The sequence below is a fragment of the Phyllobates terribilis genome, unplaced genomic scaffold, assembly GCF_046119375.1.
Source record: "Phyllobates terribilis strain yellow unplaced genomic scaffold, ASM4611937v1 Scaffold_5__5_contigs__length_657084704, whole genome shotgun sequence".
Taxonomy (NCBI): Eukaryota; Metazoa; Chordata; class Amphibia; order Anura; family Dendrobatidae; genus Phyllobates; species Phyllobates terribilis.
This window is the reverse complement of record NW_027362765.1, coordinates 220,481,093-220,504,616: the sequence shown is the minus strand read 5'-3', so window position 1 is coordinate 220,504,616 and position 23,524 is coordinate 220,481,093. Positions and strand designations below refer to the sequence as shown.

At 40.2% G+C, this 23,524-nt stretch overlaps 1 protein-coding gene across 13 annotated transcripts in view; it reads left to right on the top strand.

Annotated features, from left to right (window-relative positions):
* The first annotated feature begins 319 nt into the window (after nucleotides 1–319).
* L3MBTL1 (L3MBTL histone methyl-lysine binding protein 1) overlaps nucleotides 320–23,524 on the top strand; it is a 41,910-nt gene continuing 18,705 nt past the window's right edge. For 5 of the 13 annotated variants that reach the window (XR_012322028.1, XM_073683816.1, XM_073683815.1 and 2 more), the window contains exons 1-9: nucleotides 522–654; nucleotides 935–1,065; nucleotides 1,646–1,752; nucleotides 7,151–7,253; nucleotides 8,742–8,865; nucleotides 8,962–9,082; nucleotides 9,459–9,564; nucleotides 11,304–11,395; nucleotides 22,836–22,940. Coding sequence is in view for 12 of the 13 variants with exons in the window: in XM_073683816.1 (XP_073539917.1) it covers nucleotides 548–654; nucleotides 935–1,065; nucleotides 1,646–1,752; nucleotides 7,151–7,253; nucleotides 8,742–8,865; nucleotides 8,962–9,082; nucleotides 9,459–9,564; nucleotides 11,304–11,395; nucleotides 22,836–22,940 (996 nt within the window). In the remaining variant the exon portion in view is untranslated. Of the gene's footprint in view, nucleotides 655–934; nucleotides 1,066–1,645; nucleotides 1,753–7,150; nucleotides 7,254–8,741; nucleotides 8,866–8,961; nucleotides 9,083–9,458; nucleotides 9,565–11,303; nucleotides 11,396–22,835; nucleotides 22,941–23,524 lie in introns of all 13 variants that reach the window. The other 8 variants (XM_073683812.1, XM_073683808.1, XM_073683813.1 and 5 more) reach the window with 7 other exon arrangements.

Below are 23,524 nucleotides of genomic sequence, written 5' to 3'. Positions count from 1 at the left end.
AGCCCTGAACAGTAAAAAAAAAATAAACCGGTCCTTAGGGGTTAAATACTAGCTGACATTTTTGCAGCTTCAAGTGATCTAAATGCTCAATGACCCTTTAACTGACATACTATATCAGATGGTAGACTCCATATTCTCCTCCTATCATCAGTTTTGCTTGTGTTACATTGTATTATTCTTGTGCTTATGATCTAGTTACAAAATATCATGGAGTATATAAATCTGTCTGTGCTATGGTAATGATCTAAGCCCAGGTACTTGCTTATTACCATATAAATAAAGATACATTCTGTATGTAATTCTTCATCTTTCTGTAACTGGGAGCTTGTCTCACTTCTCCACCCCCTCTTCTGAAAGCTGCTTCTGTCTTCCCTGGCTGATCCCCTTGTGTTGCACACATAATGGTGTAACGCAGGCGCACAAGCTCCCTGCAGATTGCGGTTGGAAAAGCAGTGTTATCACATTAGGTAGGATTCTCTACATTTAACCTCTTCACTACCATAACACATCACAGCAAGGAAGGTGGGCACCCAATATCAAGATATATATGTCATTCACTGATCTGTCCTTTTTTCCCCAGCATGGATGTTGCTGCCGGAGATTACAGAAATCCATTCTGCTGAGAAGAGCATCTTCCTTTTGGTTATTTTACAGGTACAAGACGTCAGGAAATATGATTTATTGATGGCAGGGCAGTGATGGGCACCATTCTGAAGTGGCAAGCAATATAAATGTAGTGCATACATCTTCATTATTATACAAAGGCATGTGTCTTGTGTTGATAACCCCTCTAGCCTCTCTGATCAATACATCGGATTTTATCTTCTTGTCCATCACATTACTTTTTATCCATAATGAAATATGGATGTCTAATTTTTCTCCCCCCGTCTCTGTCATCTTTAACCCCTATGGGTTTTTTTTTTGGTAATTGAAGCGCTGTATGTACTGATCTGGGAATCACTGCTATGGATATATCAGCAGCCAAAGTGAAAAGTGACAAGGACAGTGATGGCCATTTATGCCAAGTGACCACCGACGGCACCGTACTTTTACCATCTGCCTCAGGTACATTAGCAGGAAAAAATGTCAGCAAAATATGAAGAAAATGGAGTTTATAGATCATTGCTGTGTTATACTTTCCTGTAAGACAACATATAGTAAGAGATAGATGATATGTAAAAATTTACTATGAATAATAATGATATCAACCATACAATTTAAAAATAATAACAGCATGTGCAATAGCCTTATGTACATGCACTCGTACTTACGTAGGGCAATGTACAGTCATTTTATTAGTCTTTTAATGTATTCTATTTATGTATGGTAATGAGTAAAGTCCTAGGAATATTTTACTGTAAGCTAAATAGGGTGATCCATATAACCACCATACTCTGTTTCTTAATGCCAAGACAGATTAGGCTCTGCCACAGGTTCTGTCATTTTCCGAAAAGCATACCGCACTATTTTTTTCAGTAAAATGATGGACAACCTAACGGAAACTTATCAGGCCCCATAACAGTCAATGTGGTTCATCTGTTTTTTTTCTGTTCATGTCTGTTCCATTTTCATCATGATTTCCGTTTTTGGAGAATTCTAAATGCGGCCTTACATGCATTGATAATGTTTCCGTTCTTTTCACCAGCTGTCAGTGCTCCCATAGTTACCTGCCCGATACAGCAGCGCCCTTTTGTAGAAGAGCAGCAAGAAAGAAGGCGAGTGGAGCATGTCATGGCCACGGTGAACCCACGGGTCAGTCAGAATTAGTTTAGGGCTACATGATATTATGCGCAAATTGCTTTCTATAGTTTTTTTTATAGGTAACAAAGTTGCAAACAACCTTGCAACTCTTTTTGCTATAATTGTGACTTTCTGTTCTACAGTTGTGCCCAAAATATTATTGTGATGCAGGCACACTTCCATGTTGTGTAATCCCAGTTTGACGGTCATTACCTAAAACCCCAGTTTATCAATAAACATTTCTGAAACTGCATACCGGCAAGAGTGGCGTAATGTCCGGTAAAGCTCTAAAGGGGCAGCAGCTCTGCACCAAGGGCTGGGAACAACTTGATTGCATTTTCTGTAATTTGTTTGTAATGGAAGGGCATGTGCATATGGTATCTTATAGACCTGCAATGTTTCTGAAGCACAAGACGTTTCAGGAAAATGCAAACAGTGTTTTTCATAAATTTGTTCTTTGACGTCTTTTACATCATTTTTGCAGCTGCTTTGCTGAGAACTTTTTTTTAAAATTTCATACATGATATAGTGGGGGCTTCCAAGCTGAAACCATCTGAAGAATGGACATGTCACTTTTTTTAGATGCTTCACGGCTTTCAAAGCCGGAAGTGGTTAAAAGAATGGAAAAAAGATGTAACATGTGCATAGGAATCTGCCTGAAAAAGACATTGTGTGCACATACCCTTAGTGTATGGGAATGACCAAAACATAGACATAAGCCACACTTGGACCATGAAGAAGGGGACCTCCACTGAAACTTCATTGCTGCTACCAGGGTCGGACTGGGATGTCTGGGGCCCACAGGGGAAATTGACCCTTGGGGGCCCACTCTAAAGCTATATGCAAATACCTGTTAGCCATTATCCCCGTTATAGTGGAGCACCGACTGCAAAATACAAGCGGCTCCTGCACATCTACTGTGCGCACACCTTAACTGGGATGTGCAATTACGGTAGTTTGCATTAAAGGGTTTTTTTAGCAAAAAGAAGTTATAATAATACCACTTACAAGGGAGAAATACCACCACACCATGACTGGACTACATATTTCACCACATAGTGATCAAATAATACCATATACAGAGGACAAATACCGCCACACCATGACCACACTACATATTACCACCACATAGTGACTGAATAATACCACACACAGACGACAAATACCACCACACTGTGACAAGACCACATATTACCACCACAAAGTGCCCGAATAATACTACATACAAGGGAGAAATACCACCACACTGTGACCAGACCACATATTACCACCACGTAGTGACTGAATACCAAAATACTGATCATGAATAAAAACCACAATATAAGCAACACTTATTACCACCAGTTACGTAATACACTGGAGTGTATAGTATACAGTATAGTGTATAGTGTCAGTATACAGGTAATACAGTGATCACCAGTAACATTATACACAAGAGCTCTGTATATAGTGTCAGTGTACAGGTAATACAGGGATCACCAGTGACATTATACACAGAAGCTCTGTATATAGTGTCAGTGTACAGGTAATAAAGTGATCATCAGTGACATTATACACAGGAGCTCTGTGTATAGTGTACTGGTAATACAGTCATCACCAGTGACATTATACACAGGAGCTCTGTGTATAGTGTACTGGTAATACAGTGATCACCAGTAACATTATACACAGGAGCTCTGTATATAGTTTCAGTGCACAGGTAATACAGGGATCACCAGTGACATTATACACAGGAGCTCTGTATATAGTGTACAGGTAATACAGTGATCACAAGAGACATTATACACAGCAGCTTTGTATATAGTGTCAGTGCACAGGTAATACAGTGATCTCAAGGGACATTATACACAGGAGATCTGTATATAGTTTATAGTGTACAGGTGATACAGGGATCACCAGTGACATACACATGAGTTCTGTGTATAGTGTCACTGTACAGGTAATACAGTGATCACCAGTTACATTATACACAGAAGCTTTGTATATAATGTCAGTGTACAGGTAATACAGTGATCACCAGTTACATTATACACAGGAGCTCTGTATATAGTGTACAGGTAATACAGTGATCACCGGTGACAATATACACAGGAAATCTGTATATAGTGTACAGATAATACAGGGATCACTAATGACATTATATACAGGAGATCTGTATATAGTGTTAGTGTATAAGTAATACAGAGATCACCAGTGACAGTATACACAGAAGCTCTGTATATAGTGTAAAGTGTGCGGGTACATGTGACACAGTGACTCACCAAAGACATCTCTAGGTGAAGTCCTTCATCTTCACTTTTCTTCTTCATCTGGCACAGACCACCATCACTTCTTCCTGCCGGGACTCTGCAGAAAATAACATTTTTAGCTGATCTCTTATATAGCACATTTCCCACTTTTCGACTGGCTTCTATAATGCCAGATGAAGAAAAAAAGTGACATAGCGCCACCCTGCACAGTAAAAAGCGACATACTGCCACCCGTCACAGTAACAGGACCCCCTTTAATCCCCACCCTCATGGAAAACAGTCTCATAAAAAGTAAATTATATAACAGTAATAATGTCCCCCAAAACCACCATAAACTAATAAGGTATGTTCCTCATTCTGGCCCCTGTACAGTAATTAAAGGGAACCTGCCAGGTCCCCCATGCCCTCCAACCCAGCAGCATTCCCTTATTTATGAGTAAATTCCCTGTCTAACCAGCCTTGTATGCCTGCTACCAATTTGTGCTGCCTCTCATGGGCTGTGAATGGACTATAATATTTTGGTAAATGCCATAGAGATTGACATACTGCAGTAAATATGTTGAATTGTATATTTTTAGATTCTTGCCATGATGGAATTTTATGATATGGCTTTGAAATGAATATAAAAGGAAAACTATTTTTTATCTGAATTATTTTTATTGAATTATAATGTTCAAGTGTGGTTATGTATCTGTTTGAGAGCTGATTATAGAGATCTCGGTGGACTTGATGGTATCACACTTTAGCCAATCATGAGTTTAGAATACCTCTGCTAAAGAAATAACCCAAACACTACTTGAACTGTAGATCCCCGAAGAACTCATGATTATCTGGGTGCACTTATGATATTCAGCAGTCTCCTCGCAAATGATAGGTGTGCGAGCGCGTGTTCGATAGTATTCTTCACCTGCTTTAAATTCTTTATAAGACATTGGGACTTAGATAAAGAGAAAACACCAGTACACCCGCTCCCTCCAACACATAGCTTGTAAATCACCTCACTGCACAGATTGCAGTCACAGAAGAAGTCAGGGATTATTTAGCATAAGGGTTCAAACTTCCAAGCTTTATTTCCATATTCAATAAAAAAAAAACTCCATAGGGGAACATTGTGTAACACACTGCACTCCTACTGACGCGTCCAGCATCTGAAACGATTCGGATTTATCCAGTGCCTTGGAAGTTTGTTTCCTTTCTCCGGCAATAGGGTGGAGAGTCACCTACAAGAAGAATGGAGTTAAAGGAATGGTGCGGGAATTCCAACTTTAAAATGCGTTAGATGGGAGTGCAGCATGCTGCACAATAATCTTGAGAAGGCTATCCACGTCTCTGGATATAGTCCATGTGATCAATACCTTATATTTGTGGGTGCTAGTTCTGTTGCAGACCACTTAGCACAATCCAAAAAAAGTAAACAGCATTGGCCACATACTAACGCATTTCTGCTATACACAGCGTTCTTGGGCTATGCCATTGTAAGATTCAATAAATGAAAGACAAATCATGTCTAAAACCCCCACCATTTGGCGATCTTGAGTTTAAATGTAATAGCCATGAAGCTTATCTAAGTTATAGCTGTCTCCATCATGCATCTGTATACAATGGTTTGTTATTTTCGAGTATCCTGCATTGCGCACATTAAAAGAAAAGATGCCGGATATTCGGGAGTAACAAAACATTTTGTACAGATGCATGATGGAGACATAACGAACCCGAGATTTTTTGGAGTTGAGAGAGTTGGCTAAGAGGCGGTGATTGCAAGAGACCAGCTATTAGGGTACTTTCGCATTGCATTTAGGTACCCCCCCCCCTCAAAATAGGATTCGGACGTATGCGCCGACAGGGCAATAGACTATAATGGTGCCTGCAGAGTGAACATGTGCTCTGCCGTTCATCGATTTTGGGCGTATACGCCTACTGGAGACGGACACCCAGATGCAGTCTACTACGTCTGAATAACCGCCTCCGGTACGTGTACACGCCCGAAAATCATGCACGTTAGAGCTCACGTTTGCTCTGCCGGCACCATTATAGACTAAGGCCCCATCGGCGCATAAGTCTGAACCCCGTTTTGCAGGATACTATTTGACTTTCATTTATTAAATGCTGTGTACGCCAGAAACGCGTCAGTCTGTGGCCAATGGTGAATAGACTTGTTATAACCTTTTAATGGATTTCTAATAAAGAACAAGCAAGTTTTATTCAAAGTGGAATAAAATGGTTGTGCGGTTTACTTTTTTTGGACTGAGCTGCATAATGTTTCCTTATGGAGTTTTAATCAAATACATAAATAAAGCTCAGAAGTTTTAACCTTTTTGGGGGATCATCAATGATATTTTAGCTTGACTGCATCTTCTAATAAGTGGAATTTTAACCTGCCCTTGTATCAGTAATTGATACATTATTAACATATTGATTACATATCCTAGTGATATACCATAAATGTTGAAAGGTTCAGAACACTTAGTGTACACCGGCCAATGTACACTTATCAGTAATAAAATACTAGACTAGTAAACCGTAAAACATTTCCTCTCTTGGGACTGTATGGAAGAGTTATTGCTATAGCTCCAATAAATCAATGAACATGATTCATTTATTGGCGCTTTATAAAAGTGCTTGTCACATTACTCTAGATTGTAGTTGCACTGTACTTCTCATCACATTAAGAACTGTTACACAAAAGAAATAAAAAGCAGCAAAAAAAAAACCCAACACATTTGTACAAAAATTCAGCGTATGCTAAATCCACTAACAACAATGAATTTAATAAATTCCCATTTACTGCACATCTGGTTATTGCTATAAAGCATCAAGAGAATAACGTTAACTAGTCAATTATTATAAAGCTGATTACCATAATTAACTTGTGTACTGAACTATTGTTGCTAAGCATGATGCAGGTTTATGTCTTTTGAAAGTTAATTTAGGATTATTGTTATGACCCAATTCTGCTGCGAAATGAATAAGTATACAATGGTCAGCAATGCGAGCACTCCTTTCCATACTCAAACACATAGATTTAGTCAGTATTTTGCATCAGTTCATTTTGGTTTTGGTTTGTGAATACTGAAGAAAAATATTAATTAGATTACTGCAGTGTGAAAGTGGCCTAAATATGGAATGTGCGCATGAGGCCTTATTCTTCATTTCTCTGTTAGTTTTGTTTCAGCTCACTGGATCCTAAAGAGGAGAATTCCATATACCCCAAACATGAAAGCCCCCAACAGACCATAGAGATAAAGAGCCACGTGTACCCACAAGGTAACCCCTCACTCTATATAAGTAACGGGTGACATGACTGCCCACGTTTAGTTCACATTACATAATGTGTGGACTTTCGTGTACTCTGCATTATTATCGCAAACGCTTGATTGCCGTTGTTGCTGCTAAAGGTGGCCCAACCAGTTATTAGGTTTAGGGGGAAATCACTTTTTCACACAGGGCCCTGTATGTTTGGATTTCTTTTTCCCTTAATAATAAAGACCTTCATTTAAAAACTGCATTTTGTGTTTGCTTGTGTTATCTTTGTCTAATATTTTAATTTGTTTTTAAGTGTGACAAACATGCAATAGAGTAAGAACTCAGGAAGGGGGGCAAACACTTTTTCACACCAAATATATATATATATATATATATATATATATCCACACACTATAGCTTATTAATTACTATGTACTATGACCTATATAGAATGTCTACACACCGCTGTTAAGATTTTCCACCTTTAATTTCACCCATAATCTGTACAAATCCATTGAAAATTAATCTGAAATCTTGCAATCTTTTTAACCCATGTCCTGGATACGTCTGTATGTGGTGGCTCTTGAAGCAATGACTCCAGCAGCAGTCCACTCCTTGTGATTCTCCCCCAAATTTTTGAATGGCCTTTTCTTAACAATCCTTTCAAGGCTGCGGTTATCCCGGTTGCTTGAGCACCTTTTTCTACCACACTTTTTCCTTCCACTCAATTTTCCATTAATATGCTTGGATACAGCACTCTGTGAACAGCCAGCTTATTTAGCAATGACCTTTTGTGACTTATCCTCCTTGTGGAGTTTGTCAATGACTGCCTTCTGGACATCTGTCAAGTCAGCAGTCTTCCCCATGATTGTGGAGCCTACTGAAACAGGCTAAGGGACCTTTTTAAATGCTTCGGAAGCCTTTGCAGGTGTTTTTTGTTAATTATTCTAATTTACTGAGATAATGACGTTTGTGTTTTCATTGGCTGTAAGGAATAATCATCAACATTATCAGAAATAAACACTTGAAATAGATCACCCTGTTTGTAATGACTATATAATATACGAGTTTCACTTTTAGTATTGAAGAACTGAAATAAATTAACTTTTTGATGATATTCTAATTTTGTGAGAAGCACCAATACATCCCCAATTATAAGAGGGTGTTCACACTTATGCAACCACATTATTTTAGTTTTGTTATTTTTATTTTTCCCCACAGAATGATTTCAGGCTGTTTCTGAATGGGTTATGCAGATTAAGGGGTGATATTAAAGGTGAAAAAAGTTCTGAAATGATTCTTCTTGGTATGATTTTGTTTTGCATGACAAAAAACTTACATTTTAACTGGGGTGTGTACATTTGTTATATCTACTGTATGTGGTCGTCTAGAAATGTAAAAAATCAATGGAAACTTTTGTTAGAATTGGCATTTATAAAATTATGCGTTTAGTTCTGCATATGGCTTTGCATTTGACAATGTATATAACTATGTATGCCTACTCTTCAGGTCTTGAAGGAAAGGAGAGCCCGACTTCTGATACTACTTTGTGTCTCTGTGATACCTGTGGCTGCCAGCATGTGCCTGGGGCAAAATGTGAAACATGTGGTGAAGTCTGTCAATTTAAAGAAAGGTGAGACTAAAATATGCAGGTGATATTAAATGGGGGGAGTGGTGGTTAGGGAGTGGGTCAGTGTCACCCTCTCCCTGGTTTCTGGGGTGTCCACAGCAGGTCCCTGGTCGTGGAGCCATCAAAAGGGTTTGGGGTAGGCAACGAGACCCCAAAACCTGTAAAGAAAAGGAGACCAAAAGAATATCAGAGTCCAGCAGATTCGGAGGCTGATCCAATGGTGAGGAAAGAGTCATCACTGTATTCATGTCAACTGCGTATTGTCTTTGCCCATGTTATGAATGGAGAGTGCAGAAGGGATCTGGACTGGTTTTTGAATCTGGGGCATCACAGTGTTATGTTTTTGGTCCAGAACTGTATGAAATATCAACTCTTTGGTTTGTCACAAGATTTAAAGAGTAACTATTTATCGTGTTAGAATTACTCATATCTGAGAATACATATTGCACTGTGTAATTTGACTGTTGTGTTGTATCACGTATTACTGTGCTGCTCAATACGGCCAATACTCTGGGTGCAGCACAATGCATGCTCTTGTCTGCTGTTATTGTAGCACAATTTTACCAGATAGGTGCCTGGAAAGTATTTCTATTCAGATTTCTATTCAGGAAAAGCAGAAAGAAAGGAATTCCCATGGAGATGCTGATGAACCCCACATAAGGAGCTCAGAAGGGGAACTATGGAGCCAGAGAGAATCACAAAGTAATTTTTTTTACTCTATAATAATGTTGTCACGTCTCTGTTGTCGGGTATCCAGAGACCAGGGTCTCCTTCCCTGTCCCTAATTCTAGGGGCACCCTAGCTGGCCTTGTTCCCTGGATTACTTTTGAAGGTGAAGACGCCGGGGCCACGTACCTTGTCTAAGCTTCTCAATCCACCCTCAGTCTGTTCCCTCCCCCCACCCAGGGAAGAGGGGAGTAGTAATGTATCACAATACACCAACCAGACTAACAAGGTAATACAAAAAGGGATAAAGGAAAATACCAATTATACAAATATATGCACACAAACAACAGACGAAAACACCGGGGAGTGGAGGATGGGGAAAAACCAAAGTAGGAAAAGGAGAGAATTAACACACAACCAAAACCACACAACAGTCTTAGCTAAATCCACCAAACGCCTTCTCAAACAACAACAAACCACCGAACTCCTAACCCGAAGCTAGCTCTGGCAATGACTGCTAGTCAGGGTCCAGTATATATAGGAGAGGGGAGTGGCTAACAGTGAACAGCTGCAAGCCTTAAAACAGGTAAGCTTCCAGGAGCTTACAACTAAGCAGAATAACCCCTGCACTGCTACAAGAAACCTGCACAGTTTAATATAAAGGTCAAATGCTCCTAATCAGTGCAGAAGTAGGAGGAATCAGACGCTGCAGTCTTCTGGCTCCTCTCTGACGTGATAAACCTGTGACAAATGTCATGGTTTACATACAGATGAAGCAGTGTGTAAAATATTTTGGCAACGGTGTGTGAAATTGAGTAATAAACAATGCACAATGAATTCATTTTTGTTGAGCAGATTTCTAGTTTTGCAGTATGGAAATTAGAATTATCTACCAGCTATCAGGACACAAGCCTGTTTACTTGGGGTTATTTACTTAGAATATATTTAGCAATTCAATTTTATTTCTTAGTGAAAGTGTTTTGCCAAAATGGAAATGACCTCAATAGACACTGACCTCCTTTTGAGCTTATGCATTTACAGTATGGCCAATCTGAAAAAGTAGAGCTGCAATGTAAAATATGGGGGACAGGGAAGCACCCTGAGCTATTAATGAGGCAAGAGGTTTTAATTTCAATATTTATGTCATTTATATAGCGCCGTCATATTCCACAGCGCTTTACAGACATTAAAATCACTGTCGGAATTGGGGCTCACAATCTAAATTCCCAATCAGTATGTCCTTAGAGTGTGGAAGGAAATCGGAGAACCTGGAGGAAACCCACGCAAACACAGGGAGAACATACAAACTCCTTGCAGAGGTTGTCCTTGGTGGGATTTGAACCCAGGACCCCAGCGCTGCAATGCAACAGTGCTAACTAGTGTTGAGCGAGTATGTTCTGTCCCAAGTATGCTCGGGCCGAGCTCCGAGTATTTACAGCTGCTCGGTGATCTGGTTGAATCGCTCCCATGTGCATGATTTGCAACTGTTTGACAGCTTTATTACATGTGAGGAATGTGTAAGAAATAGACATTTCTTACATGTACTAAAACTGTCAAACAGTCGCAAAGCATGCACATGGGAGCGATTCAACCTGATCACCGAGCAGCTGTAAATACTCGGAGCTCGGCCCGAGCATACTCGGCAAAAGGGTTAATAGAACATACTCGCTCAACACTAGTGCTAACAGATTGTCTCTGCACTGGCACTTAGTTTTTGTATGCTTTAAGTCGCACATTTTTTCACTCAAATTATGGACGCTTGTCTTATTTCAAAGTTTCAGGAGATGAGTTGGGAGATTCTTGGTCTTGGTCTTCCTACCTGGAAGAACATAAATGCAGTGCAGCTCCACTCAATCTCTTTCGGGAGGTAAGTCTGGTTTATGAAAACACATGAAATATTTTTAAGATTTTCTAAAATAAATGTTTATTCTATAAAACCTAAGAGTAAAAAAAAAAGATGTTCTCATATCATGTGATTAAACAGCATTATAATTAAAGAAAAGTTGTACTATGACACATAACAAAACTGAATATCGCCATAAAAGACGCATAGCGCTTTCAGATGTTTTGTGAGACACTTTTCTTTAAACCAATTTCTTCCCCTTGTGGTATGGTCGCCTATGCTGTTTGTGCTCCATTTTTTGTGCTGCACAATTTTAAAAAGTAGCAATTTTTTAGTGCTAAAATTCTAATGAGAAACGCTTGTAAATCTCTTGGCACTTTAGGCGCAATTTTACAGTGATTTATCTCTAGTAGTACTTCACTGCGGCAAAGTCTACAATGTAGTGCTACCTTCAGGCTGCACTTAGATCACCATATCTCGCAACCTGTATACCAGGGATATCAAACTCAAACTCACGGGCCAACCAGTTTACAGTATAATGGGCCCCACATAGTCATCCATACAGAATAATGGGCTCTACATAGTCCTCCATACAGTATTATGGGCACCACATAGTCCTCCATACATAATAATAGCCCCACACAGTCCTCTATACAGAATAATGGCCCCATATAGTCCTCTATACAGTACAATGGGTACCACATAGTCCTCCATACAGAATAATGGGACCCACATAGTCACCCAAACATAATAATAGCCCCACATAGTCCATACAGAATAATGGGCCTCACATAGTTCTCTATACAGTATGAGCCCCACATAGTCCTTCATACAGAATAATGGGCCCCACATAGTCCTCCATACAGTATTATGGGCACCACATAGTCCTCCATACATAATAATAGCCCCACATAGTCCTCTATACAGAATAATGGCCCCATATAGTCCTCCATACAGTATAATGGGCCCCACAAAGTACTCCATACAGAATAATGGGACCCACATAGTCATCCAAACATAATAATAGCCCCACATAGTCCATACAGAATAATTGGCCTCACATAGTTCTCCATACAGTATTATGGGCCCCACATAGTCCTTCATACAGAATAATGGGCCCCACATAGTCCTCCATACAGTATTATGGGCACCAAGTATTCCTCCATACAGAATAATGGGCCTCACATAGTTCTCCATACAGTATTACGGGCCACACATAGTCCCCCATACAGAATAATGGGCCCCACATAGTCCTCCATACAGTATAATGGGCCCCTCATAGTCCTCCATATAGTAAAACGGGCCCCTCATAGTCCTCCATACAATATAATGGGCCCCTCATAGTCCTCCATACAGAATAATGGGCCCCACATAGTCCTCCATAAAGTATAATGGGCCCCTCATAGTCCTCCATATAGTAAAACGGGCCCCTCATAGTCCTCCATACAATATAATGGGCCCCTCATAGTCCTCCATACAGAATAATGGGCCCCACATAGTCCTCCATAAAGTATAATGGGCCTCACATAGTCATCCAAAACAGTATAATGATCTCCACATAGTCCTCCATACAATATAATGGGCCCCACATAGTCCTCCATACAGAATAATGGGCCCCACATAGTCCTCCATAAAGTATAATGGGCCTCACATAGTCATCCAAAACAGTATAATGATCTCCACATAGTCCTCCATACAATATAATGGGCCCCACATAGTCTTCCATACAAAATAATGGGCCTCACATAGTTCTCCATACTGTTATGATCTGCAACATGTACTAAGGAAAGATAAGGGAAAACTGTCCCTACAGTAGAACTAAGCCGAATCCCTACGATGTAGCGGGCTGCCTGTTCCTAGCGAACAGACCCGCCTTAGTCCTCAGCTAGTCTGTATGAAGACCTATAGCATAAGGGGAGGGGTCCCTAAAAGAACTAAGGACGAGACCAAAAAATGGGGCACCTCCTAAACAGAGAAGTTGTTGCAGAACACAAAAAGACAAACAGACAAAAAAGTACTAGAGGTCCCAGAAGGACCAAACGAACTGACAGAGAAAGGCACAGAAGCACCTGGCTAGAGAAACAGTCAAACACTGAAGTCCAGCACAGCCAAAAGGGTGGAGCTGGAATATAAAGGCAGATGGTGACGTGACCGCAAAACACAAGATGGAAAAAACAAACAGGAGGGTTCTAACACATACCGTATAATGGACCCCACATAGCCCTCCATACAGAATAATGGCCCCACATAGGGGTGGTGGTTCTGGTGTCGCGAGCCAAATAAAACCACCCTGCGGGCCAGATTCGGCCCATGGGCCAGCATTTGACATGTATGCTGTATACAGACCGCAATACCCAGATGCAATGTCTCCTGACCCAAACTTACAGCATCACAGGCATATATGAAACTGTAACTTTAGGACAAGAGACCGGAAGTCAGTCTGGGCATTTTAGTCTATATACGGAATGTGAAGTATAAGTGTCTGAACCTGGCCTAAGAATATGGAGGACTCTGCACTATTATTACAGCTGTGATCCCCTGCTGTAATGTCTGTATACTCTTTTCCGTTCTCACCTGCCCAGGAGATGTGGTATGATCAGACCATGTTCCTGCACGGTCAGACACAGCCATTACACAGTACACAGCAGGGACACATTTATAAGATTATCTCAGCGCAGGAAGATTTTATTTAAACACATCCAATTGTGGAAGTTAATATTATTCCAAGATCTATTGATTAAAATGAACTTTCGTTCATGGGAAAACCCCTTTATGGATGCAGTCAGATGGCCATATTACTTATGCGAGGATCGCATTGCAATACTCAGACTGGCTGGTGGCTCTCCTGACCTGAGCATGACAGTGTGATGTATTTCTATGAAGCTGTCACACTCCGGTCAGGAGAGCGACTCAGTCCGAGGATTGAGATGTGATGTGATCCTCGTGCGAGTAATACGGCTGTCTGACTGCATCCTTAAGAAGAGAAAACAGATAAAAGTATACTTTTTTTTTTCTACTTGATATATTTCAATGACACACTAGATGGCGGTATAGACTGATATATGCAAATTGTCACTCTTCACCAGGAGAAACGTTACCTGATAAATTAGCTTGTAGTTCAGCGGCAGTTTCATAGAAGAAACCATACAGTCAGACAGAAGACTGATGAATGTTAAAGCACCACTCCAGTGATTTAGTGATTTTTTTTCTATTTGTCCCTTTGTTAGATATCGTGTATAACCATCTTCTCCTGGTTTCAGCGGCGTTCTGGTCCGCTCCAGTACCATGTGATCTCATCTGTAGCCTGCCAGATCGCTGGCAGTGACTCCCTCAATGTTAGTCCGTGGGACTCAGAATGAGGCTCTCTCCCTTAGTCTCATAGACTTGCATTGAGAAAATTAAAAAAGTGACCTCCGCTCCAAACAGCAACCACTGTGTGAGGTGGCCGGTCACAATTGCAGTCACGTGATGCCGCAATGGAATGGAGTGACATTGGGAGAAGATGGAGATCGATGCGTATGCTACTACCGTCATGACACTTATACACATGATTCTTAATAACCGGAAAAATGATTACTGAAATGGGGCCTTAAAGCGAACCTGTCGGCAGGATTGTGCTAAGTAAACTACATACAGTATACAGTATTTCAGTATAAATCAGACCGTTGTCACCTCCAGAAGTACTCGGATGACTCTGTGATAGTTGGCGGTATTAGGAAGGACCAGGATGAAGAGGAATATAGAAGGGTGGTTGCGGACTTTGTAGTATGGTGCCAGGCTAACCATCTAGAACTAAATGTTAAGAAAACCAGGGAGTTGGTGATGAGCTATGGAAGGTGCAAGAAGGTATGCCTACCTGTTACCATTGACGCTCAGGATGTGGAGATGGTGGACAGTTTCAAATATTTGGGGGTTTACCTGGATAGCAAGCTAGACTGGAAGTGCCACATGGAGAAGGTCTACAAGAAGGGGATGAGTAGATTGTACTTCCTAAGGAAGTTAAGGTCTTTTAATGTGTGTGGCAAAATGCTTGAGGTGTTCTACCAATCCATTGTGGCTAGCCACCTTTGCGGCAATAATTTGCTGGGGTAACAGTGTGCGTGTTGCTGACGCCAACAAGCTCAACAAACTTATAAAGAAGGCTAGCGCGACGGTGGGCCTACAGCTTGGGACTTTTGAAGAGGTGGTAGAGGATAGGATTAAGAAGAAGTGCAGAGCTATAATGGGCAACAACACACACCCGCTTTATGAACTGTTTGCGAAACAGAAGAGCACATTCAGCAATCGCCTAATACAACTAAGGTGTAAAAAGGAAAAATACAGGAGATCGTTTGTTCCAACAGCTATGGGGGTGTTTAACAAATGTCTGAAAAGCAATGTCTAAAGCATTCCAAATGTTATGTTATCATATGTGTCATGTTCGAGATCTGTGTTCTGCTGCTGTGATACCGCAGTTTCCTCCGGGATAAATAAAGTATATCTTATCTTATCTTATCTTATCTTATACACTGTCAGGTTGGCGCCGTTACACTGATGATACCTGGGTTGATGAAATCCGTCCTGTGGTTGTTGTTTAATCTTTATTTGCAGTTTGGAGATAATTAGATGCTCATGCTCCGGGGCGGCCTGTGGACGGGGCTTTATGTGGTGCTTTGGCATTATCTTCATCATTGGGGCTTAGATGACAGGTCATTGATCCTTCAGTGATGTGCCTCCTATTTTAAATACTGGACTTGTGCAGTTCATATTGTTGTTTTTGAAAGAAAAATTGAACTCTAGCAAAATGGCGCCAGCGCATGCGCAGTAGCAGCTGTCATTTGCGATAGATGCTGCGCATGCGCTGATACTGCGACTGTGGTCGCCGTCCACAAGAGACACCACAGACCCAAATCGTGGAACAGGGCAAGAAGGGGGATCATCCTTAGTTGCGTTTCCTGTAATTGCAGCACAGCCTTACCCGAGCCATACCCCAGAATCCAGGAATATTTGGGCTATTTTCTGAATTCGGATTGGCCTGAATCACAATATCACATATATATATAGCACATTAGTGTATACTCTGAAGAAGGTTAATGAGACCGAAACGTCAAAATTTATATACACTATACTCTGTTATGAATAAAACCTCAAAAAGAGTGCCTCATACCATATTTTTTGCGCATGCGCCACGGCCATTTTGCTGGAGCTAAAAAAATGTTTTGCTCCAACAAAATGGGGCCGGCGCCCGCACATGTGCAGTAGCATCTACAGTGGGTACGGAAAGTATTCAGACCCCTTTAAATTTTTCACTCTTTGTTTCATTGCAGCCATTTGGTAAATTCTAAAAAGTTCATTTTTTTTCTCATTAAAGTACACTCTGCACCCCATCTTGACTGAAAAAAAACAGAAATGTAGAAATGTCTGCAAATTTATTGAAGAAAAACTGAAATATCACATGGTCATAAGTATTCAGACCCTTTGCTCAGTATTGAGTAGAAGCACTCTTTTGAGCTAGTACAGCCATGAGTCTTCTTGGGAATTATGCAATAATACATCATTGTTGCAGCTATTTTTTTTTATTTATTTATTTTTTTTAAAAAACAACAATGTGAACTGCACAAGAGCAGTATTTAAAAGAGGAGGCAGGTCACTGAAGGATCAGTGAGGTGTCATTTAAGCCACAATGATGAATATGAGAACAGAGCACCAAGAAAACCCCCACCCACAGGCCGCCCAGAAGCATGAACATATCATTATCTCCAAACTGCAATCAGAGATTAAACAACAACCACAGGACAGATTTTATCAACCCAGGTATCATTTTAATCAGAGTAACAGCGCCAACTTGACACTTTATGTAGTTTACAATCCTGATGACAGGTTCGCTTTAAAGGGGTTGTCTGAGAAAAAAATCTTATTTATTCATAGGCTTGCAAATATTGAAAATAGCAAACACAGCAATACTCACCCTCCCCAGGTCCAGTGTTGCCTCCTACCCGCTGCAGCAGTGAGGAATCACTGGACCTGGGGAGGGTGAGTATTATTGTGTTTGTTATTTTCATCATCTGCAAACCTTTGGATAAATAAAAAAATATTCCAGGACAAACCCCTCTAATGACCATGTAGTATTCCAGGACAACCCCTCTAATGGCCATATAGTATTCCAGGACAACCCCCCCTAATGATCACATAGTACTCCAGGTACACTTTCAAAACAGTTATGATTCATGAACTCTTTAATAACCAGTTTTTAATAATCTATTTTAAAACTGTGTCAGACTTATTTATCAAGAGAGTGTTTGGCTGCCCCACTTCCACTCCAGGAAGATGTATCATGCATTGTATTCACAGTTTATGGGGGGGGGTGTAGCATGGCATACTGTTCTAGGTGTTTATAATGCTCTTACATACAGTTAGGTACAGAAATATTTGGATAGTGACGGAAACTTCATGATTTCAGCACTGCATGCCATTATTTTAGATTTTAAATGAAACAACTGAGATGAAATTGAAGTGTAGACTTTCAGATTTAATTAAAGGGGTTGAACAAAAAATATCCTGTGAAACGTTTAGAAATTGCAACCAATTTCTACAAAGCCTCATTTCAGGGGCTCAAATGTAATTGGACAAATTCATTTTACCATAAATCTAATGTTCATTTTTAAAAGTTTGTAGAGAATCCTTTGCAGGCAATGACTGCTTGAAGTCTGGATGCCATGGACATCACCAAACGCTGGATTTCCTACTTTGTGATGCTTTGCCAGGCCTTTACTGCAGCTGACTTTAGTTATTGCTTGTGTGTGGGTCTTTCCGTCTTAAGTTTTGCCTTAAACATGTGAAATGCTGCTCGATGGGGTTGAGATCTGGTTATTGACTCGGCCATTGCAAAATATTCCACTTCTTTGCCTTAAAAACTCCTGGGTTGCTTTCGCAGTATGATTTGGGTCATAGTCCATCTGTATTGTGAAGCGCCATTCAATCAACCTTGCTTCATTTGGTTGAATCTGAGCAGAAAGTATCACCCTGTACACTTCAGAATTCACCCGGAAGCTTCTGTCTTTAGTCACATCATCAATAAACACTAGTGACCCAGTGCTATTGGAAGCCATACATGTCTACGCCATCATATTGCCTCCACCATGTTCTACAGAGGTTGTGCTGTGTTTTGGACCATGAGCCATTTCGATCTTTCGCCACACTTTCTTCTTCCCATCATTCTGGTACAGGCTGATCTTAGTTACATCTGTCCATAGAATGCTTTCCCAGAAATGGGCTGGATTCTTTAGATGTTTTTTTGGCAAAGTCTAATCTGGCCATTTTATTTTTAAGGCTGATTAATGGTTTGCACCTTGTGGTGAACACTCTGTATTTGCTCTCATAAAGTCTTCACTTTATGGTAGTCTTAGATATTGAAACACCTACTTCCTGGAGAGTGTTCTTCACTTGGTGGGATGTTGTGAAAAGGTTTTTCTTCACCATGGAAAGGATTCTGCGATCGTTCACCACTGTTGTCTTTCATGGATGTCCAAGCTTTTCTGAGTTCCCTAGCTCACCAGTGCGCTCTTTTTTTGCAGACGTACCAAACTGTTGATTTAGCCACTCTTAACATTTTGGCTATCTCTCTGATGGATTTCTTCCTTTTTTCAGCCTAATGATGGTCTGTTTCTCCTCCATTGAGAGCTCCTTTCACCGCATGTTGTGGGTCCACAGCAACAGGTTGCAAATGCAAATGGCAAATCTGGAATCAGCTCCAGCCCTTCCACCTGCTTTATTGTGATGGATTAGTGAGGGAATAGCCCATGCAGCCCATTAAAGAGCTCGTGAGATATCTGTCCAACTATTTTTGGTCCCTTTAAAAAGAGGCAGCCATATTTTAAAGAGCTGTCATTCCTAAAACCTTACTCCAATTATGATGTGAATACCCTCAAATTAAAGCTGAGAGTCTGAACTTTAATGTTATATTGATTATATAACTGTATCTTGAATAGGTTTTGTTAAATAGCTAAAACTCCAAAACTTGTGTCACTGTCCAAATATTTCTGGACCTAACTGTATAAGTACCTATAGTGTATTGTATACTTTGGTTTTAAATTTAAGAAATATCTAAAGGGATTGTTTTGTCAGAAAATTACCTATTGTTTAAATAATGTCGTATTGGAAAAAATATTTTACATGTTTTAATAATATTTTGTCAAATTCTCCATATCACTTTCTATATTAAAAAGAAATCTAACATTTTGAAGTTTTCACTATGATCACTAAGCCTCATAATTAGCAGACACTTCCTGTTCTGGAGAGATCACTTCTCAATTTTCATCTCATTATGATCACAGACAGGATTACATTAGAAGGTAACACCTATACATAGATAATACAGTATCCACCATCCACAATTCCTCAGCAAAAAGAGCTCTGTACAGATCACAAATCATGGTTATAGGACTCTCCCATAGACGTTACTGAACATCTCCAGACACCAGCTTTCTAAAGGTCTATGTGACCGCTGTAAAGCAAATTTCTGAATGCTGTTAGCAGAGCAGAAGTTCAAGCAAAGTAGATGGCTTCATAATAAGTTACAAGAGATACAAAAAAAAATACATTTTTCATTAGTTCCAAAAGTTGTTGCAGTACACGTCCCTAGAGATAAAAGGAAATGTTTGTAAATCTGCTTGAAATTAGTAAAATAAATAGGTTATACATTCCTTTAAAAATAATACTGTACAACTATTTCTCTGCAAAACAGCTACTACAAATGCACAACAAAGGTTTTTAGACTGTAGAAAAGTTCCTGGAACCATTTCTATTAAAACGATTGACATGCTACTGCATCCTAAAAGAGTATATAGTCATAAGGATTTTATACCCCAAACTAATAGGATGTATATAAAAGCTTGAAATATAATCCCTACTCCAAAAATAAGTTACAGTCAGGGCCAGCGTTAGGAGGGGGAGGCAAACTCTATGATATCACCAAAGGTCCTTTAACTGCGGGAGTATAGAGGAACTGAAGCATACTCATACGTCCATGGTCGTAAATGTCATTTTTATTTCATAAATCAATAGGACACTTGAAAATAAGAATCTTTGTAATATATCTTATCAGCGAGATCGGCTTCTTTCTGCTCCTCGATTAATTTTTCAATCTCAATTCATGGGTAGAAGATTTTGCCATTACTGAGGTAGGAGATGACAGTTGCTGCTCATAAAATTCTATGGAGAGTGGAGGAGCAGTCAGGTTACATTTAAAAGTGAATTCAAATTGACTAAATACAGAATGAAAAGATTTCATCCATAAATTGAGAATGAAAGATCAGTCCAGGAGGAGAAAGAAGCAGATTTCTCTGATAAGATATAGTACAAAGTTGCTTATTTTCCATGTGTACTACTTATGAAATAAAAATTAAAACAATGGTTATTCTTTAACATCCACCACAGCAAAAAGGTATCCCCTTCATCTTACAGACCCTTAGCAGACATGACAATGGCAAGGAAGGCACAGGTACCAGAAGAATTGGTTGTAGTATATGTATGATTATGATTAGATTGTGTATTTCCATTGTATAGGCACAGGTTTCTGTGCCTTCCTTTGTTTTAATTTTTATTTCATAAGTAGTACACTTCTACCCATGAATTGAGATTGAAAAATTAATCGAGGAGTGGAAAGAAGCCGATCTCGCTGATAAGATATATTACAAAGATGCTTATTTTCAAGTGTGCTATTGATTTGTGAAATAAAAATGACATTTACTTTTTAACCCCTTAACGACCATGGACGTATGAGTATAGATTACATTGTGCATTTCCATTGTATAGGCACAGGTTTCCCTTTTCCACACATTTTATCGGTGTTATTTTAAGAAAATAAGGGTTTTTTTAAAAAAATTATTTTGAGTACTGTGATATTTCTCTATTTTTTTTTTGCGCAGGCTTACTGTAATTGATCATGGTATTTGTCAATTTCTTATTTTTAGATCTTCTGTTGTTTTGGAGAGCGATAGCCACTATTGTCCTCATCTGTGCAAACAGGACATGCCAAACTAAACTTAGGTGTCTATACAAACAAAGATTGATTCTAGTGACAACACAATCCGTGCTTCAGATGTGCTAAAACAAGGAGATTAAGGAAATGAACAGAACTTAAAGGGGTTGTCCAGTACTATTGATAATTGGCCAATGTATTTTTATGTGGAAAAGAAGTATCTTTGTAAATACCTTGCACTGCTGTTACTGCCTGTGAGCGGCGCTATAGCTGGCAGCTCTCACAGGCATCACGTGACCCCCCCCCGCTGACGTCACGTCAAGTGAGGCGTGACATCAGTGACCCGGTCCCCGCAGTGGCTCATGGGCTGTGGGTGGGGTTACCCCGCGCGTCACACCCAGCATCCACCACGTTTTCCCAATGAATGAGGAGAGGGAGAGCGCGCGGTGGATGCTGGGTGTGACACAAGGGAGTAACCCTGCCCATAGCCCAGCATCCACTGTGGAACACAGCACTGGGTTACGCTCGGCTGCAGCCGGAACTTGACGTGACATCAGCGGATGTCATCGCCGGCTGCAGCCGGGGGTCACGTGGTGCCTGTGAGTGGTCAGCGATAGCGTCGCTCACAGGCAGTAACTGCAACGCAAAGTATTTACAAAGAAACTTCTTTTCAACATAAAAATACATTGGCCAATTATCAATAGTACTGGACAACCCCTTTAAGTGTCCGCACAGTTGTAGGATCTGTGGTATAGTTTACAGGGTGATTCAAAAAGGAACCATCAAATGTATAACCTCGGTATTCATAATAGAGAAATCACATGTATTAAGATGAAAATACAACTATCTATCCATGTTTTATCTTTACACTAAAAATGGTCAAAATGATTCCCATTGGTGACACTGCAGATGTGTAAGTGGTAGTCCAGTTCGGTCCAGATGCGTGAGAGTATATCCTCGGGTATGGACTACACTGTCTCAGGTTGTTCAGATCTTGTGGCTCGGTGGAGATGGGGTGGAGTACAATGAGTCCTTGATGTAGCCTAACAGAAAGAAGTAACAGGTTGTTCAGATCTTGTGGCTCGGTGGGTGGGGGGGGTGGTACAATGCGTCCTTGATGTAGCCCCACAGAAAGAAGTCACATGTTGTTGCATCTTAAGCTTAACATGAGACAACGCATCCTTGGGACAGTCAAGTCCATATCCGAAGATATGCTGGCACACATCTGGACAGAACTGGACTACCGCCTAGACATCTGCCGTGTCACCAATGGAAATCACTTTGAATATTTGTAGTGTATAAATAAAACTTTAATAGTGTGCCTTTCACGATAATAAACTTGTGCTATGTTCTCTTGGTTATCAATAGATAATTTTGCACCATCCTTTTTGAATCAGCGAGTATTTGGAGTCAGTCAGTTTTGTGTATGCACTGCTTCTGCTACTCATATCTCATCAGTATAATGTTTTGTCTGTATGATAAAGTGATTGATTCATTCTCCTGTAGTGGCAACTGGGAACACAGCACAAGAACAGCTTCAAGGTGGGGATGAAGCTAGAGGGAATCGACTCCCAGCATCCATCCATGTATTTTATCCTCACTGTGGCCGAGGTGAGAAGGACATACAATGGAAGAAAAAAAAAACTGAATAAAAAAAATAAAATCATGTAAAAAATGGCATTATTATTACTCTGCAAAACTTAAAGGGGTTATGATATCAGATTAAAGAGTCCTCAATCTATTTTCAGAGACAGTGCCACTCTTAACCTTGGGCTGTAATTAGTATTGAGTCCTTCTGAGTGCTAGGTGATCTAACGATACTGAACCTCTTTATCCAGGAGTGGACACAGAAATAAATGGGCTCCTGTGCAAGAACAGTATATAGGCCCTTTGCAGTCCAGTAGCTCACAATGCACAATTCCTCCTACTTTGGAGGTATAAGTGGCCCCCTTACCTCTTGGGCCCATGTGTGACTGCACAGGATGCACCAATGATATGTCGGATCCTGTCTTTATCTATAATAAAGGGTGTTTGGTCATCTGGTCATTTCCCACTGGATGTCACATATGGTTATCTAGTTTATGTTCTCCATTCTAGCGATTGGTGCGGTCCCAGCTGACACACTGTTGTAACAATTGTCACTTATTGAGAGATAATTGATAATTTGTGTATACTGGAATATCCTGTTAAAGGGG